This window comes from Biomphalaria glabrata, chromosome 2, assembly GCF_947242115.1.
Source record: "Biomphalaria glabrata chromosome 2, xgBioGlab47.1, whole genome shotgun sequence".
Classification (NCBI taxonomy): domain Eukaryota; kingdom Metazoa; phylum Mollusca; class Gastropoda; family Planorbidae; genus Biomphalaria; species Biomphalaria glabrata.
Genome location: NC_074712.1, coordinates 45,619,433 through 45,638,654, shown reverse-complemented (window position 1 = coordinate 45,638,654; position 19,222 = coordinate 45,619,433). Strand labels below are relative to the sequence as shown.

At 34.3% G+C, this 19,222-nt stretch overlaps 3 protein-coding genes across 5 annotated transcripts in view; 2 read left to right on the top strand and 1 right to left on the bottom strand.

Annotated features, from left to right (window-relative positions):
- LOC106057543 (uncharacterized) overlaps positions 1-10,096 on the bottom strand; it is a 50,145-nt gene extending 40,049 nt beyond the window's left edge. The window contains exon 1 of the mRNA XM_056020848.1: positions 9,752-10,096. The gene's annotated coding sequence lies outside the window, so the exon portion shown is untranslated. The remainder of the gene's footprint in view (positions 1-9,751) is intronic.
- Positions 1-19,222, top strand: part of LOC106074259 (group XIIA secretory phospholipase A2-like) — a 76,336-nt gene that overhangs the window by 25,238 nt on the left and 31,876 nt on the right. The gene's annotated exons all lie outside the window — the stretch shown is intronic.
- On the top strand, positions 13,639-18,893 carry LOC106074077 (desumoylating isopeptidase 1-like). 3 transcript variants are annotated; one of them, XM_056020855.1, is made up of 6 exons: positions 13,639-13,815; positions 14,621-14,843; positions 15,459-15,553; positions 15,817-15,926; positions 16,226-16,348; positions 17,302-18,893. In XM_056020855.1, the coding sequence occupies exons 2-6, from the start codon at positions 14,759-14,761 to the stop codon at positions 17,372-17,374; spliced, it is 486 nt and encodes a 161-aa protein (XP_055876830.1). In that variant the 5' UTR covers positions 13,639-13,815; positions 14,621-14,758; the 3' UTR covers positions 17,375-18,893. The 3 variants fall into 3 exon arrangements, with proteins under 3 accessions (XP_055876830.1, XP_013090292.2, XP_055876829.1); XM_013234838.2 differs by having other exon boundaries at positions 14,611-14,843; XM_056020854.1 differs by having other exon boundaries at positions 13,639-13,832; positions 14,611-14,843.

Below are 19,222 nucleotides of genomic sequence, written 5' to 3'. Positions count from 1 at the left end.
CTAGATACAGTAAACAGACATTAGTGTAGGAGATAAAGGCAGTCTAGATACAGTAAACAGACATTAGTGTAGGAGATAAAGGCAGTCTAGATACAGTAAACAGACATTAGTGTACGACAAAAAGGCAGTCTAGATACAGTAAACAGACATTAGTGTACGACAAAAAGGCAGTCTAGATACAGTAAACAGACATTAGTGTAGGAGATAAAGGCAGTCTAGATACAGTAAACAGACATTAGTGTAGGAGATAAAGGCAGTCTAGATACAGTAAACAGACATTAGTGTACGACAAAAAGGCAGTCTAGATACAGTAAACAGACATTAGTGTAGGAGATAAAGGCAGTCTAGATACAGTAAACAGACATTAGTGTACGACAAAAAGGCAGTCTAGATACAGTAAACAGACATTAGTGTACGACAAAAAGGCAGTCTAGATACAGTAAACAGACATTAGTGTAGGAGATAAAGGCAGTCTAGATACAGTAAACAGACATTAGTGTAGGAGATAAAGGCAGTCTAGATACAGTAAACAGACATTAGTGTAGGAGATAAAGGCAGTCTAGATACAGTAAACAGACATTAGTGTAGGAGATAAAGGCAGTCTAGATACAGTAAACAGACATTAGTGTACGACAAAAAGGCAGTCTAGATACAGTAAACAGACATTAGTGTACGACAAAAAGGCAGTCTAGATACAGTAAACAGACATTAGTGTAGGAGATAAAGGCAGTCTAGATACAGTAAACAGACATTAGTGTAGGAGATAAAGGCAGTCTAGATACAGTAAACAGACATTAGTGTAGGAGATAAAGGCAGTCTAGATACAGTAAACAGACATTAGTGTAGGAGATAAAGGCAGTCTAGATACAGTAAACAGACATTAGTGTAGGAGATAAAGGCAGTCCAGATACAGTAAACAGACATTAGTGTAGGAGATAAAGGCAGTCTAGATACAGTAAACAGACATTAGTGTAGGAGATAAAGGCAGTCCAGATACAGTAAACAGACATTAGTGTAGGAGATAAAGGCAGTCTAGATACAGTAAACAAACATTAGAGTACGAAAAAAAGGCAGTCTAGATACAGTAAACAGACATTAGTGTACGACAAAAAGGCAGTCTAGATACAGTAAACAGACATTAGTGTACGACAAAAAGGCAGTCTAGATACAGTAAACAGACATTAGTGTACGACAAAAAGGCAGTCTAGATACAGTAAACAGACATTAGTGTACGACAAAAAGGCAGTCTAGATACAGTAAACAGACATTAGTGTAGGAGATAAAGGCAGTCCAGATACAGTTAACAAACATTAGAGTACGAAAAAAAAGGCAGTCTAGATACAGTAAACAGACATTAGTGTAGGACAGTGATTCCCAAAGTGGTCTATATAGACCCCCAGGGGTCTACGAAGACCTCCAAGGGGTCCACGAAAGTAAAAAACTAAATTGGGGGTCCATGAGATGCCCACGGGGGTCTACGATAATAGATTTTATTTAAGCACATTTAATGTTCACATTCCACTAATGTAATTATTCCCTACACTAATATAAGATTTGTACCTTCGTTAATCCTTTAAATATTTATCCTGCTATTCAAATGAAAAATTGTTGTAATCAATTTCAATACTTATTTAAATAGCTTAATTTTGTCTTCATGTAACTAATATTTAGAACAAAAAAAAAAAAATGTAGACAATACAATTATTTAAAATTTTGATTCATTCCTTCCTTGTCGAACAAGCCTAAGTGACTTTTTTATGACGATATGAACCAGGTTCGCTGGAAGATCATATGAGACAATGCTACCCTGACAAAAATAAAGATTTTAAAAACTTTCGAACACTCAAAGTTCAAAATAGACCCGCAAAATTATACTTCGACATCATATAGAGAAGATGATGGTTTGTGAGAGTCTTACAAGATTTCTTTTCTTATAGCAAAATACGGAAAACAGCCAAGGTCAAACATTGATTCTACCAGCCGTTTTGCACAAACCTACATCTGTTATTATTAAAAGAAGTTCTTTAAGCAACAATACAGTTCTAGGGCGCTTCAGTGGCATGAGTTATAAAATTAAAAGCTTCTTATGTAAATCTTTGCAAAATACATAAATACAGTTTGGTCTGACAAGGTGTAGCGCTGTGTGCTACAAACTGTCTAATGGTCACCATCTCATCTCATCTATGCCTGTAGTCCCTTCTGGGCATAGGTTACCAACCAGCTGCCTCCAGGCATCTCGGTTCTGGGCGAATCTCTCTAACTGTCGCCACGTCTTGCCCATCGCGGAGACCTGGAGAACCATCATCACCACCGTGAAAAAAATCCATCTATTCATCAATACCTGCCTGATGAAAATTCTTATGATCCGCTGGCCAGACAAGATCTTGAATGAGGAACTGTGGCGAAGAACAAAGCAGCAGCCCACTGAAGTAGATAACCTTCAGAGACGCTGGAGATGGATAGTTCACACCCTTCGCAAGCCTGCATCCAACATAACAAGGCAAGCCCTAACCTGGAACCCCCAAGGAAAGAGAAAGAGGGGACGGCCCAGAAATACATGGCGCTAATGGTCACCGTCTCCTTATATTTCCTTAGGGTTGACCCACGAGACCTTTCCCATGTTTGGGTGTAGTAGCAAGGCAGCAGAGGTTTGAATTCAGTTTTCCTTCTGCTAGGTGGGTAGCAAGCCAAGGCTAATGAGCCCTTCCTGCTCGAAGTTTACTGGTTTAGGCTCCAGTTACTCGCCTTTGACCCATCTCCTGTTAATGAAAACAGTTCAGCAGATTCAACATTTGAGCAACACGTGAAAGATAAAGAAATACACGAAAAACTGCTCTTTGCGAAACCTTTTACAATGATACTTAAGGCATATTAATTAATTAATTAATTTATTAATATTTAATGTTGGAAAGACTACTTCATAGACCGTCTAATTCGTATATTAAAAATAATATCCTAAGTTGTGTAGTTTTAAATTACTTTTTCACTCCTCAACTCACTACAGTTAGAAATTTGTTTAAAAAAAAATGTTAATGAATTTGCAAAAATGTGCAAGTTGAGCAGGGGGTCTACCGAAAACAAGAAAACATGGCAAGGGGTCTACGAGACAAAAAAGTTTGGGAACCACTGGTGTAGGAGATAAAGGCAGTCTAGATACAGTAAACAGACAATATTGTAGAAGAAAAAGGCAGTCTAGATACAGTAAACAGACATAAGTGTAGGAGATAAAGGCAGTCTAGATACAGTAAACAGACATTATTGTAGGAGAGAAAGTTAGTCTAGATACAGTAAACAGATATTATTGTAGGAGATAAAGGCAGTCTAGATACAGTAAACAGACATTATTTAGAGATAAAGGCAGTCTAGATATAGTAAACAGACATTATTGTAGTATTTGTGTAGTGTAAAAGGAGTTATTTTTGCTTATTTAATTTAGGATTTCAGTTTCTTGAGAATCATTGTTATGTCAATAACATCAGAATGTGTGAGTGGGTGTGTTTTAATAGTGTTCAAAAAAGCTAAGAGTTGTATAAATTATTATCAGAACCTTTCGCACAGAAACGGCCTTCGCCAAAACGTCGCGTATCCAGAGTAATCAATATGAGGTCTACATTTAGCGTGTTAGGTGGCTGGGTGGTAAAACGCTTGGCTTCCAAACCGGTAGGATCAAATTCCTGGTGAAGACTGGAATTTTTAATTTCGGGATCTTGAAGGCGCCTCTGAGTCCACCCAGCTCTAATGGGGCCTGACATTAGTTGGGGACAAGTAAAAGTGGTTTGGTCGTTATGCTGGCTATATGACACATTTCACCATAGGCAACAGAAACCTGATCTTTGCATCATCTGACCGTATGGTCTGAAAGGGAAATTTAACTTTTTAGCGGCCTCCGAAAAGGGAAAAGATGCTATTAGTTTTGTGTGGAATGTCTGTCCGTCCGTCCGTCCCGTTTAGATCTCGTAAACTAGAAAAGATATTGAAAATCCGACATCATAATATTTTAGACCATTCAAAGTTCTGATGCAACGGCTACTTTTTTCTTTTCTGAAAGCGAAAAATATAATTTTTCAAATCACTTATGCAAGCAGTTTTTTTCATAAAAATACACCACTTTTGCAACTATTTACTATTAATAGTAACAAACACTGGGGGCTCATTAGTAGGGGAAATATCAATTTACCATATTTTTAACACATTTATGCAAACAGTTTTAGAACTTTTGTTAAATTTTTTTTTCATTTTTATTGCTAAGTTAAGTTCTGTCATACTAAGTACTACATTTACACACAAAAAAATGTTTACTTTTTTTTAAAAGGAAAAAATGTATTTAGTATGCATATAAGTTGGACATCATTTAAAACAACAATTAATAACTAGTTTTTCATATAATCGCGTGAACTACAGTAGCGTACACTAGTTACAGTTCACATAGCTAAATAAATTTTTTTTCTTACGGAAATATTTTATACTTGTGGAATAAGAAATTGTCCCTTTACAAAACAATTAGAGCAATTATACATTCGTTATAAGACATTAGTTAGGCCAGGTTCACATCTAACTTCACATTCACTTTCACCTATCCTTTGCTCTGTGGACCGCTGGGGCACCACGCAAGATCCGTCAACCTTCTTTCTTCATTCTTCTCTGTCATTTGTCTTTGATAGAATTTCATTCTGGTGTTCCTTCTGAAAATATTGAAACCTCCCTTTTTAACATCCTGGGTGGACCACTTCGGAGGCCGATTTTGAGTTTGTGTCTCCACACAAACTGTCTTTGTAACCTTGTTTTTATTATTATTTAGCGTGTTAAGGATGACCAACAATTCAGTTCATGGTAAGCTGGAGAAAAAAAACTCATTGAGACGCAATAAATAACATGTATTGCAATTTCTAGATCGTTTATTTAATATTTCTAATAATTCCAAACAGGCTCATGTGTAATTCTGGTTATGCTACTGGAATCAATTGAATATATTTTTGTGGAAAAAAAAAAGAAAAAAAAGAGTTGAAAATACATAAGTATTTTTGTTTCACCTTCAATATTATTAGCACAAAAGCGAACGTTTTCAGAAACGATTGAATCTTAATGTGGGCAGATTTTTCCACCTTCGAAGCTAAATTTCTGCCGTCATTGTAAACACTGACTAACGTAATCATACCGCAATGATCTTGGTGTGTTCTGCTAGACACGTGATGCCATCAACCCAGTCCACGTGGTACATGCTACTGATGCTAGTACATTTAAACATCAATAGATCTCTGAGCTCATGTTTTTTTTCTGGCCTCTTGGATAAGATTTCGTTTCGGGATAACCTTGAGTTACTGGATTATAAAAGTTGGAAACCATCGGCGTAACAGAATCTGGCAGTGACTAGTAGAGGAATGGAGGGAGACAGTGTATACAGGGCCGACCATAGGCCGATTTTACCGATTGCTCCAATCTTGGCAGGGGCCCCGCAAATTACATTCTGCATTTCAGTTAGGGCTCTTGTCCCATGCTTGTAAAGATGTCGGACTAAAAGGGTTAACATATTTAGGGTATCGTACGATTGGCTTAACTTGAATTCACCCACTGGCGCCTATTGCATTTATTGCTTCCAATGCATGTTGTGTTCAAGATGTTCACGAACAGGATTTTTTGTACACAGGAACTACAGCAACTGCGTTGTGAACTGTTATCCTATATCCAGTCGACTCATCTCCATACGTTTAAAGGTATCACCCTTCAATATCACCATCATTCAAGCATACGCTCCTACATCAACATATGACGACGAGGCAGTAGAAGAGTTTTATGAGCAATTATGAGCAATTACAGGAAGTGGTCAATAAGGTCCCGAAAAGGAACATTCTTGTTGTACAAGGAGACTGGAATGCCAAAGTAGGAAGCGACTCCTACCAAACCTGGAAAGGCAAGTGTGGAAGATACAATAACCTCTCAACTAATGAATGAGGTCAAAGACTTTTAGAATTTGCGAAATACAACAATCTCTTCCTGGCTAACACACCAAGGTACCACAAAAAATCGCGTATAACCACAAGGCATAGTCCGAACGGAGAACACCACAACCAGATCGACTATATCATGGTGCAGCAGCGTTTTAAGGCAAGCATCAATACTGCCAAAACAAGAAGTTTTCCTGGAGCTGACATTGGAAGCGACCATAACCTTGTTATGATGACCTTCAAATTACACCTAAAAAAGGTAACAAAACAAGGACGTACCAGGATAAAATTTGACCTCGACAAGCTGAAAGACCCCCAAGTAGCTGCCATATTCGAGGCACAAGTAGGAGGACGCTTTGCAGCCCTCAATATCTTGGACTCCAATGACCAGGATATCGACACACAAGTCAATATGCTAAACACAGCAGTCACAGACACAGCTCTGGAAATACTAGGGAAGGCAAAAAATAGGGAGGAATGGAGAAAGACGTTCAACGAGTCTTGCTTGGTGCCCCAACGGTCCAACAGACTAAGGGATAGGTAAAGGTAAATGTAAATGTAAAGGTAAAGGTAAATGCATGTTGTGTAATAAATGTTGATATAATGATCTAATTAATAGAGAGAGTTGTTATTTAAAAAAAATAAAATAAAGAGGGGGCCTCGCAAGCATCCATTAAATTGGGCCCCCGCAATTTGTTTGTCAGCCCTAGGTTTTTAGTTCAAACCTTATCATGTCGCTATAACAATAACATTCTGAATTAGGGTAATGTAACATGTAGCCACTATTGTATCTGTTTATTATGTATAAAAGTAAAGACTAATCTGTTATCTTGAGTTCTATCATTAAACTTAATTTTTTTTTCTTGAGGAATAAGAGATTGGCCCTTTACTAAACAATTAGATCAATTAGATATTCATTATAAGACATCAGTTAGGCCAGGTCCACATCTAACTTTGCTTTCACCTATCCTTTGGTCTGCTGGACCGCTGGGGCACCACACAGGATCTGTCAACCTTCTTTCTCCATTCTTCTCTGTCATTTGTCTTTGATAGAATTTCATTCTGATGTTCTTTCTGAAAATATTGAAACCTGCCTTTTTACCTGCCTGGGTGGACCACTTCTGGGGCTGATTTTGAGTTTGTGTTTCCACACAATCTGTCATTGTAACCTTGTTTTACATTGCTTTTTTTTTTAATTGTTTTCTTTGAGTTTGAGTAGTTTTTCTCTTATATATGCAAGGAGGACATTGGAGGGTGGAATTTTCTCTGCCTCTGATCAAGTAATCATAATAAGAAGCGGTGCCTGTTTGTTGTTTTTTTTTCAATAACTGCAAAGAACTTGTGCGTCACTGAATTCACTTCTTCGGCCTAATGTAGATATAGCTTTTTTTTACAAAACTTATATCAACTCACTTTGTTTGTCTGTTGTTTGTCTCTAGATCTATTATAAATTTAATTTTATGACTGATCAAAACTAAATGATACAATTACACTTCGTATAAGTTTATTTTTAACGTATCTTTTTTATGTTATTCTTGCTTTTATATTTAGTTTTCTTTTGACTTCTATCTGAAAGAACTTGATGAGATCTTCAAACTTTACCATGGACATTTACTACTAGAATGTAACTAAACGCGTGTGTAGCCTACATCACTAATCGTGTCTATACTAACTAAAACAGGCATTGTGGGTTTCATTTATGCTGTAGTTATATATATATATATATATATATATATATATATATATATATATATATATATATATATATATAAATCTGTATGGAGATATTAATGTTTTATCGTCCCGCCTTGAGAGTGAGAGTGTGATAAATCAAAGAAAAAAACGTAACAGGGATCAGCACGCACACACGCGCGCACAGTTTAAGGGATAAGTCTGAGATAAAAGAAGAACGCGGAGCTCTATGTGGAGAGACGTTATCGTCTAATTATGCAGACAGTAAGAGTTCTTACATAAACATCTTGTGTTTCTCTGCAGTGACGTAGTTAGCTTATTTGTGCTGCTTGTGATGAGGTGAGCATTAACCAGACCTTTCTTTGCCCCCCCCCCTCCTTTTTTCTCTCTTTTCTTTTCAATATACATAGACAATAAAGAACGATAACTAGCTTTAACTTTAGAAAAACAATACTTGCTGCCCCGCCCAAAAATCTAAGTTTGATGCACAGGGTGGACCGCCCCTTCCGTCCAATGTTTGTAAGGAGGAAGGGTGCCTTAAGCGCTTTGTATATGGCGTATTGTCTATTTAAGTTTACATCTATAACAATAATTTTTGAATATATCCCAGTAGCCTACTTAATTACATCTACACTTTTGTAGACCAAAAGTATTGTGATTCTGGCTCGCGGCTTCACCAAACTACACGTCATGCACTTACTTCGTTGGCTTCTACATATAGATCATAGACTATATATTTACAGGACTGCCAACTGTGCGCACCACGCCTATATTATTCAATTCAATAAGTCCCGTATATCGAGGCGTCCTTGGTTGCAGTGTAGTGTTAGAAGAATGACTTCCGGTGAATTAGTTTACTATATAAAGAAACCATCACTAAAGATAAACATTACGTTCAAAATATTTCTTAGTCATAATTTTAGTAACAGTGCTATAGACATAGCCAGATTTTTATAACAACAAAATCTGAATTACCAACTTAAAGAAAGAGCATTTATATAGATAATGTTCTAGCTAGTTTATATATGTATAATTAAAAACCCATTAAGTACTTTTTTCAAAAACAAATTATAGTAGTTTGTATGGTCGTATATGTAGATATAGTTTATAGCCATAGGTCACTAAGTCTGGGTCAAAGTTTACATGTTTACTACGTGTAAAATTACTTTTTATTGAAGTAGGAACAATGATTCTAGAATTCTATTAGGTGAAGAAAAATTAGGAACAATTAAAAAATAGGTATAGAATCTAGATGTAAATAAAAGTTGGTAAAGATGTGAGTGTGTAGGCTCAGGGACTCACTATTGTTATTTTTCTTTTTTTTAGACTGACTCACTCACAGACTTAACTTTATCACCCATTATAGGCTTATAGGCTACTTGGGTAATAAATGACACTCTCAAAACTGTATTGACTCTCTTATTAATCGCTTATTTAACTCATATTAATAGTATACAATGAAAAAAGAAATTGTGAAATGTGATGAAAAGAGAAATATATTATCCAAGCTGGCATCATCATTCAAACATCGTGAATGTCATAAAATAAGTTTATACCGGAGGTACCTCATCTCACATTTTGGTGTTGAACGAAACTTATGCTTAGTTACCCTAAGTGTTGGCAGTCCTGTATATATCTATATAGTCTTTGATAAAGATCTATTTCAAGCAATGTAACTGAAATGAACTGAATCTAATAATAGATCATTGTATGAGCTATCAGGCAACTAAAATGGCAACTTACATAAAATTCTGGCCTTCTAATCATTTTTAAGAAAATAGAAATTAGAAAAGGCCAACTAAATTTTACAATGTTAAGTCCACTATTTGAGTGATTTTATTTGATTAATAGTTATAATATAAATTTTTATGATTTAATCAAGGGAATATTATTAAATAAGTCTTTTTAATTTTGGTTTTATCATTAGGCCAATTTTAACAGATTTTTGTAAATCTGCATGTTTATCCACATTTTAAATTGAAACAATAATACATTCATATCTAATTCTATACGCTTAAATCACTAGCTAGAGTTTACCTTCATCAGTGCATGTAAGCGAATTACAAATGATATGGGCTACACAAGTCATAGAGAAACTTGAAAGATAAATGACTAACCTTGTGAAAATGCTGATAGTAACTCAGTGAGGTAGGGTAGTAGTCTACATGAATCTTTAAAGAGCCATACTGTCAGTTGAAAGGGGTACGCTAGACTTTCTTTTTATAGGTAGATCTAGATATTTTTTTTTATGTAATAGGTCCACGTAGCGCTGGTAAAATGTGAGCCAAACTTTATAAGCAAATAAGTTAGGCCCTTTTATATCCGTGACTCAAAATTTAGGAAACTCAAACAAAAAAAAAAACACGATACTAACAAACACAGCATTTAGCTGGACTCACTCTCGACTCCGCGGGCTAATGAAAGGCGCAGCACCTTTGCCCCCTTGCCGTGAGTACTACAGTCGCTCACCATTTTTTTCTCACGGCTCTCGGCGTCTGATGCTTGTTCGTACACAGCACTGTCCGCCCGACTGGAGCCACCATCTTCCCTCCCCCGTGAAACTACCTTCGACCTTTCATTGCACTAACCTTTTTTTTTTTAAATCAGTAGTTACCTTGTACGTGCAGTCATTCTTAAGAAAGGCGCAGTCCCTTTTTTTTAATTTAAATCGTGTCTAAGACATACTTTTAAACACTTGATCTATATTCTACCAAAAAAAAATTCTAAAAAGATTCTGGAGATTTCGAAATATAGGATAATAACATTTGGGGGACCTTCAATGAAAATGTGTTTCTGCTTAATATCCAACTAAAGCTGCATCTCTAAGGTAAACCCTACTTAACATTGACTTGGAAAAGTAACCAAACAAAAAGTGCAGCTAAACCGTATGACACTCTCAGAAACGATGAGACAAATAAACGGGTAAAGTCTAATGTCAGTTTACCTCCATCATCTGGGCTCTAGGGAATGTTAAACCACGGATTAAAAATTACTTTTATTAAGTAAAGTAATTCAAACCTTTATTTCTCACTGAACTTTGTCATTAACAATCTGTAGATTAGGATCGAAATGCTCAAAATATACCGAATTTTAACAATCTTTCACCTAAACAGATATCTTCCCATTTGCTATAAACAATTTTTAAAAAATCCCTGAGTAGAATAATAAATTTATAATTTCAAGAAGTAGAATCTACATAATCTGGTCCAAGTCTCATGATTAACAAATCTGTTGAAGTCACATGATCCCATTTCATTTTAATTCAAAGACAAAATTGGTCTAGAACTGTGTCATAACCCTATTTTAAATGCATATGAAATATTCACGTACAACCTAACCTGGGCACTAGCAACTGCTGCCCATTACGATCCACACATCACTGGGAAAAAGAATCCACGCCTGAATACCTTGTAAAGCCAATTCTGATCTACGCATCGAATTGGCGGATGCTTTGAATAACTTCTCAATGACTGATGTAGAAAAAAGTAGGATTTTTACCAAACATTGTCTCTGGTCTTTGGAAGAAAAAAAAAGACAAATGAAGACTGTTATGAAGCAAGTCTGTCAGAAGTGGAAACTGACACTAGGGACAAAAGAGTAGCTCTGATCAAATACCAGAAGGAGCCCTATCCTATGCATCGTACAAAAACTTAGTGCTACTCGGAGCAACGCCCAAAGAACTGCGATACAGTGTGCTTACAAATATTGATACATATATTAAAATAAATGAACAGCAGCAGTCTCGAACAAGTGACCCTGGTAACGACAACACCGCCGGCGCAGTCCCTTATTTTCGTCGCATTTAATTCACTACTTTCTCTCATTTAAAAACTTGGTCCCTGGTGTTTAATATATGTATGTATCATCATTTGTTTCAGCAGCTAGCTTCACTTCTACATTTAAAAATACTGGCAGGCACTGTGTCAAAACATCCAATCGTGTAGGCTACTGACAGGCAGCATCAGATCACTATATGAGGGTATGACTTCACACCAGAAAGTGTGCTTAAGTCAAAAGATGGGATAGTCATCAGTGATTGGGCGCTGCACGAGTGATGGATTGAGTATTACGCAGAACCTGATCGCAAATGCTATCTCGCCAACGGCTTTGTCTAGCTTCCAAACACTTGCAATTTTGGAAAATTAGATGAAACACAAAGATATGACTTTCTCCTTGCAGCAGCTACTGGAGAAAGGCAAAGAACAGAAAGCAACCTTTCTATTTAGCTTTTATGGATCTGACCAAGGCTTTTGACCTGGTCATCAGAAGTGGTCTGTTTGACTTACTAGAGAACATTGGCTGTCCTAATAAGCTACGGAAAATGGTGTCAGTTTTTCGTGATAACATGCATTGCACTATACAGTTTGACAAGTCCACCTCTAGGGCATTCTTCATCAAGAGAGAGGTAACACAAGATTGTGTTTTGGTCCCAACACTATACGGCATCTTCTTTTCGAGTGTACTCTCGAGCGCCTTTAAATCTATGTAAGATGGAGCATCCTCAGTAAACCCGATGGAAGGCTTCTTAATAAATATGGCTCGACTTCAAGCCAAAATAAAGAAACAACGTATCTTATTAGGGATTAGCTGATCCCCGACCACACGGCACTCATCACCTCCCATTCACAAAATGGATTGCAAAGACAGGTAGGCCTATATGGCCTGAGCCAGCCAGGAAAACAAATGACTAGGCAAAATTTAAGTTATTGGTTAACATGCATGACTAGATTGACCTAGGAACACGCGTAGGATGTAATCATCCTCTTTTTTTTTTTTTTTTCTGAAGTAACGTCTGTGTTTTATAAGATAAGATTAATGCTTTGACAGCTATATGTCAATAGTTCAGTCTTACAATAAGTCTAGAAGGACTGAAATTATGGCACAAGACGTGGTTTTGGTCGGCACAATCCAATTTCAGCACAAAAATCTTAGGACAGTCTAGGAAGAACTAGCATGTTTTGCATGGCTGAATAGGTCTCTCCGCTTTCCAACAAAATCAATGTCTTTAAAGCAGTTTGGCTCTATAGAAGGCATCTAAAGCTACTCAAACGCTCCATAGTGAGCATTCTCTGGCAAAACTAGGCCCTACCTAACAAATTACCTTGTTCTGAAGAGGGCGGGTGTGGACAGTGTAGAGGCATTATTTACCATTGTACAGTTGTGCTTGGACATCTAGTCTATACCACACGGAGGATGACCACGTGGCAAAAACGATTTTTAAGGCAAGTTTAAGGAAGATGACGAAACAAATGTGCCCACTGAAAGTGCTACAACGATCAACTCATGCGTCATTTCGCCCTTACTGGCATAGAGAACAATAGCTGACATTAGATGACCTCAGAAAGAGACAGCTGTAGAGCTCTCACGAAGGTCTCGGGTCACACATTTATCACCATAGAAAATCCCTTGCCGAAGACAGAAGCAGACGACTAAAAGTTAAAGCTTAAATAGTACTCGCCGAACAACACCTTTGTCTGCATTAGATTTGGCATAATATTTGTTAGATTACAGCAGACGTTACTTCACAAAAGAATATAGGCCTAAACCAGGTCGCAACTGGGTTTGCGTGGTCATGTGAAATGCTGTATTCATCCTTAATCTTCGAAATCAAAGTTGATGTCTTACTTAAAGATGTAAGTGTATCGTGTGCATGTAAGCTTATATCTATGTTGATTTTTTTTCTTTTTAAAATCCAAATAAACGTATTGAATTTTGAATGGGCATACTTTATAAAATACTAGCATTACCCACAGGCTTCGTCCGTTGATTTGTTTCCATACTATAGCTCTATATTGTTTATTTTACCATGGACCCCTCCTATTTTATTTTTACTTATAACAATATAATGAACCCATCCCCCCTCCCTTTTTTTTTTCTTACTTATAAAACAGGCAGATATTAAAAAAAAAATATTCAATTTATTATACAATGTATTATGCGAATGTATTTTTATTCTTAATACATAGAAACATCCGGTGTTAGGAACGCTTACTCTTAACTATAGTGATTAATGATTATTTCTAAAATTTGAGTAGTCATTGTCTCACACTCAAAGTTTAAAAAAAAGTCATAATATAGACTATACAGACTCTAGTCTAGATCTAGATCTAGGTCTATATATAGTAGTGTTATTGTAAATTGTGGGACTTCAGTAGCCTGAGTAGGCCAAGAACATTTTAGGGTATTCTAGAAAAAAAAGTAGAATTTTTGTATTAAATTAATTAAAGTTAAAGACTAAACCTCGACGATTATTATAATTATTTAAATTATTATATTATTTATTTATTTAATATTTATATAGAGTCTAGTATAATAGATCTATATTTATTAATTACTAATACTAGTTATTTAGTAATACTAATAATTATAATTAATAATAGTGATAGTAAATTAGACTTAGTGATAGTATATACTATAATAATAAGTTACAATAATAGAATCTAGATCTAGATCTAGAAATTCTACTTAACTTGGCTTACACTTATGTTGTCTTAAGTTGAATGAAAAGTGTCTAGAAAGTTCTAGATCTAGACTCTAGTAGTATTAGTAACGTAGTAGTAGTCTATAGATCTGTATAATAATGAATATATGAGTATAGTCTGTATAGTCTAGTATATTAATATATAGATCTATCATCTAGTATTCTAGTGATCAACTTAGACTTGATTACTATCAATTAGTTTGAATTAGTATCATAGACATAGCAGAGATTCTTGTAGATGTACACTTATTTAGTGTATAAACATTCATTTATGCAGTAGTAAAGATTCTAAGTCTTTGATACAGCAAGACTCAGAGATGTAACTGTTTTAGATCTAAAGTCTAAATCAATATTTTAAAATTAGATGGACAGCATAGAATTCATAGATCTGCAATTCTAGATCTCTATTCACTTGATATATTAGATTTAGATCAATATATTTAATGAAATATTTCTTAATATTTGCAATTTTTCTTACTTCTTTGTTGATATAAGTATTCCACAGATAATTTGATCTACACTGATGTTTAAAAAGGATAGATCTACAAGAACATTTACATCTGCACCTTCTAACAGTTTCAGAAACAAAAGAAGAAGACATTCTATTTAGTCCTTTTTCCGACATTGCTATTGTTTCAAAACCATGGCTTCACAGACATCTGATGTTAAGGTTTACATCTATGACATATCAATGGGAATGGCAAGGGCAATGTCTCAAGGAATTCTGGGTACTTACAATAAAAAATTAATGTATCTTTTAACTTTTAATACATCTTAATAATCAGTTTTTTTTATGTAGATTTGCCAAAGTTGTTCTGATTCTTATATTTCATTATCTTAAAACAAAACTTATAGCAAGAAAAATGTTATGTATGCATATGAATTCTAGCAAAACAAAAAAAAATATATTGTCATAATTTTTATTTTAAAGTCATGTTAATGTGTAACTTTTATGTACCTGAAACATTCTAAATAAACTAGTTGTTTTTTTAAATTATAAGGTTTCTCATTACCGTGGTACCTTGATTGTGATTTGTTAAGCTTATAATGTTCTAGCTTAGAGAAGAGTCATACTTAGGATGGAACAAGACACTTTAGTATAGCCAAAAATAATAACAACAAAGTTTTAACAACAAACACAGGCTTGGGGCTTACAGTCTTCTAATTAAACTGATACTATTAAATAGATTCTGGTTTTTTGTTGTTTTTTTTTTCAGTTGGCTTGACTTTTTACTAACATAAATGTGCTTGACAGATGGTATTTTCACAGAAATAAAGTGGGTTTTTTTTTTTCAATTTATGATCATATGTAATCTTTGAAACTATAATCTCCATCTCTCCAGGCCGACAAATAAATGGTATATGGCATACTGGAATTGTTGTTTATGGTCAAGAATATTTCTTTGGAGGATCAAGTGGAATAGAAGCTTGTTCACCAGTATGTAATGCTACTGTGATTGTTTTTCTCAAATGTGTTTTGAAAACATAATTTACAGCAATGATTTAATAAAAAAGATAATTCAGAACCATTTGATCAGTTACCTGACATGATGTTTCTTACTTAAATATTTGCATTAAAATTTAAAAGTAATTTCTAACATTCAACTAACTTTCAGCCATGTGGACTTCTGTAGTGATCCTTGAGCCATCATCACTAACAGAGTTTTGAATTTATAATTTAATGTCTTTTCTTGTGTTCAGGGTGGAACAGTTCTTGGAAATCCACTGGAAATAGTAAACTTGGGGCAAACAGAAATACCTTTTGATGTTTTTATGGATTATCTTCATGAGCTTTCTATTACAACCTACAAGTAAGTCTAACTGAACATTTTCTTGTTCTATTTAATCTTGTAACATGAATATGGTATACTGTAGAACTGTTACACTGTGAGTCCTAGTTTAGGGTCATAGACTAGTTGAATTTTTAAAAGTCTTTCATTAGGAGTTTTGTAGGTTCACCTACCTTCTGCAAGTTAAATATCCAGTGGTCATCAGTTGTCTAAAGATCTCATCTTTAGCATAAATTGTTATATTCTTCTCAGCTTATATATTTCTATTGTGCATTTGTTTTTTATATATATTTATAAATATAATTTATATACATTCATAGGCCTGAAAGCTATCATTTATTCCACCACAACTGCAACAATTTCTCATCAGAAGTGGCACAGTTTCTAACTGGGAAAGATATACCATCTCATATCACTAGCCTCCCACAAGAAGTTCTTAGCACGTAGGTCTAAAATTAAGTCCATTTACCATGGACTTTTTTTTAATAGTTTAATCATATGAATTGGTTTCCTCAAGTGTAAGCTCCTTGTAAAGAAAAAAAAACTTAATAGATTTTAAAATATACAAACAAAAAAAAACAACTAAAAATTACAGAAGTTATCTGTTGCGTTTTTCATAATTTTTTTTTTCTTTTTTTTTTAAACTCTCTTCCTGGGTTCAAAATGTTGGAATTGGGATCAATCAGTATTTTGAAAACGGCTCTAATGGTTTTGACAGTTTGTGTAAATATTTTTGGAAAAAAAATGTACTTGCTAAATGGTCACCCAGCGAAAACTCTGGTTTGACCATTATAATTTTTCAGATTTATTTCATTATCTTTAAATTTGGCTTGCATCTTTTTATCATTGTTCAGAATGACATAGAAGAAAAAAAGATTTTTTTTATTCCTTACATCATATGGTTTTTGCAGAAATACTCCTTGCAATGAAGCATTACGAAAATAAAAGAAATTATAGACCACTATCAGCTTCATAAAGTATTTTCATTTCAATCGGGCCTGTTGATCCAAACTGCACTGATCCTCTCAGATACAATACAGATTTAATCTGGATCTAAACCATATCCAATTTGATTCAGATATTATTCAATCCAATACAATAGTTCAGATCCCATCCAATTCTATCAGATTTGATCCAATTGGGATCCCATTTGATTTGATCAGAATTGATCCTGTTTGATCAGATCCTATCCAATTTGAATCTGTTCTGCCACAATTCAATCTGACCAGATACAATTAGAATAGAATGAAAAATCCTAGACCACTATCAGTTTATTTAAATAGGCATTGATTTAAAAAAAAAAAAAAAAAATTTAATATTTTTTGTTTTTAATGTTTTTGTCAGTTAAATTTGTTTTCCATGCCTTGACTTTTCCATAAACCAATTGCATCCACAGACCTTTCGGTGCAATGATACAGCCATTTGTTGAGGCAATGCATGTACAAGGAGGCCATTCACCATTCCAGTGACAATGTTTTTGTCATGTTTATGTACATAAGCTCTTCTATTTAATTGAAGACATCAGATACTAAAATCTTAATAATTTAAAATAAAAACCTAAATTGTTAACTAGCTGAATTACAAGTTGTCTTCATTTGGTCAGTACTGTGATTTTTTTTTTCTATTTTATTTTATTTTGTGTTCACTTTTCCATTTGACTTCTCTAAACACATTTGTACAGTTACTCTTATTAAGCTTGCCTGGAACCTGGACATGGATTTCAAAGACACCTGTAATGATTTTCCTAGAAATTAATTAATGTATATATTTGGCTGTTATATTTTTTCCAAATATAATCATCCTAAAATTAAATAGGGTTTGAATGCGTCAATGGGCATTCAGGCATGTATTCATTAAAGAGTTCAATAAATAATAAATGACATTCAGGAACATTTTTCACATTGTCTTATGTAGACAACATTAGCTGGAATTAATTTGTGACAATATATATGTGTATACAATTCTTACACAATTTATTAATACACAATATCTATAACTCTAACTAGATCCTGTATTCTAGGCTACTTTCTTTTGAAAAAAATCCCATTTCAATAGTGTTAAATAAATGTTTCCAAAACTATTGACTTATTCTTTAAACAATTTTTAGCTGTAATAACATGTATTATAAGTTTTGCTTTTTTTTTTAAGATATAAATCAAATAATTAATTTGCAATTGTGCTGATCTGATCATTATTTATACCCTGAAAAGGTCACAAAATCTTTTTATTATGTTAATTTTACACCGATTTTAGTAGCAATATAACTTATTGAAGGCTTATATTATTACATGACTATAATATTGTTTTTCTAAGTGAAGTAAGAATGAAATTAATTCCTTTATGGTTGCAAACGAAAAACTTTCTAGACTGCAATAATTCTGTGCATACAAACACAACTCATTTTTAACCTGATTTGTTTTATTGAATCTAGTGTAGAAATGCATTGCAGCAAACATTAAGCTGGTGAATAAATCAAGAAGTTTTTGAATTCTTGTAAAGCTAAATACCATGTCTCTCTCATTCACTGAAGCAGTCTAGGGTAACCAATAGTTCACAATCTAGACAACTCTTTATTCTAGTTGATTTATGAAAGCAACATGAATAATACATTCTTGCACCAATGACTGCTGAGTAATTTACTACTTAAATTTCAATATGGACCAGAAGTTTGGTCATTTCTCTCAGTGGACCAGAAGCATAGAATTCCCTAAGTTTGGTCATTTCTCTCAGTGGACCAGAAGCACAGAATTCCCTAAGTTTGGTCATTTCTCTCAGTGGACCAGAAGCACAGAATTCCCTAAGTTTGGTCATTTCTCTCAGTAGAAGATTAATATGATACCAAAACTTGTATTCCGACAAAGACTACAATCCAGGACTATTTTTAGCATTTGAGTAAGAGCTAATTCAAAAGACTAGAATGCATGTACATTAGTAAGTAATATTAATGTTTTGTTTTTATATGAGATAAATAAAATATTTTACTTTCAAGTTTTGTTCTATTCATGTTATTAAATCTGTACAGTTTATCTAGATAAAGAGCCAAAAGAGAATGCACATCTAGTTTAAATCAGCTAACTCATCTGGACATTGTACAATTAGTTTGCAGTCACTATTAAAAATGGTTCCATACTTTAGAAGCCTAATATTTAGATTGTCATTACTATTAGTTAACATTCTATAGTTATCATAATGGCATTATTTTCTGAGCTGTCCCATTGTGCCTTGTCATTCTGGACAGGTGAATTAAATTAATTATTGTTTAATGATTCTACCCTGGCAATATCCAGGTCACATACATTTCTGATAAAATGAGAGAA

Bases quoted from the DNA above. Each gene is read 5' to 3' on its own strand.
- LOC106074077 (XM_056020855.1), top strand. From the start codon at position 14,759: ATGGCTTCACAGACATCTGATGTTAAGGTTTACATCTATGACATATCA. The intron at 14,844-15,458 runs GTACTTACAATA...CCATCTCTCCAG, and splicing joins AATGTCTCAAGGAATTCTGG to GCCGACAAATAAATGGTATA. The intron at 15,554-15,816 runs GTATGTAATGCT...TCTTGTGTTCAG, and splicing joins GAATAGAAGCTTGTTCACCA to GGTGGAACAGTTCTTGGAAA.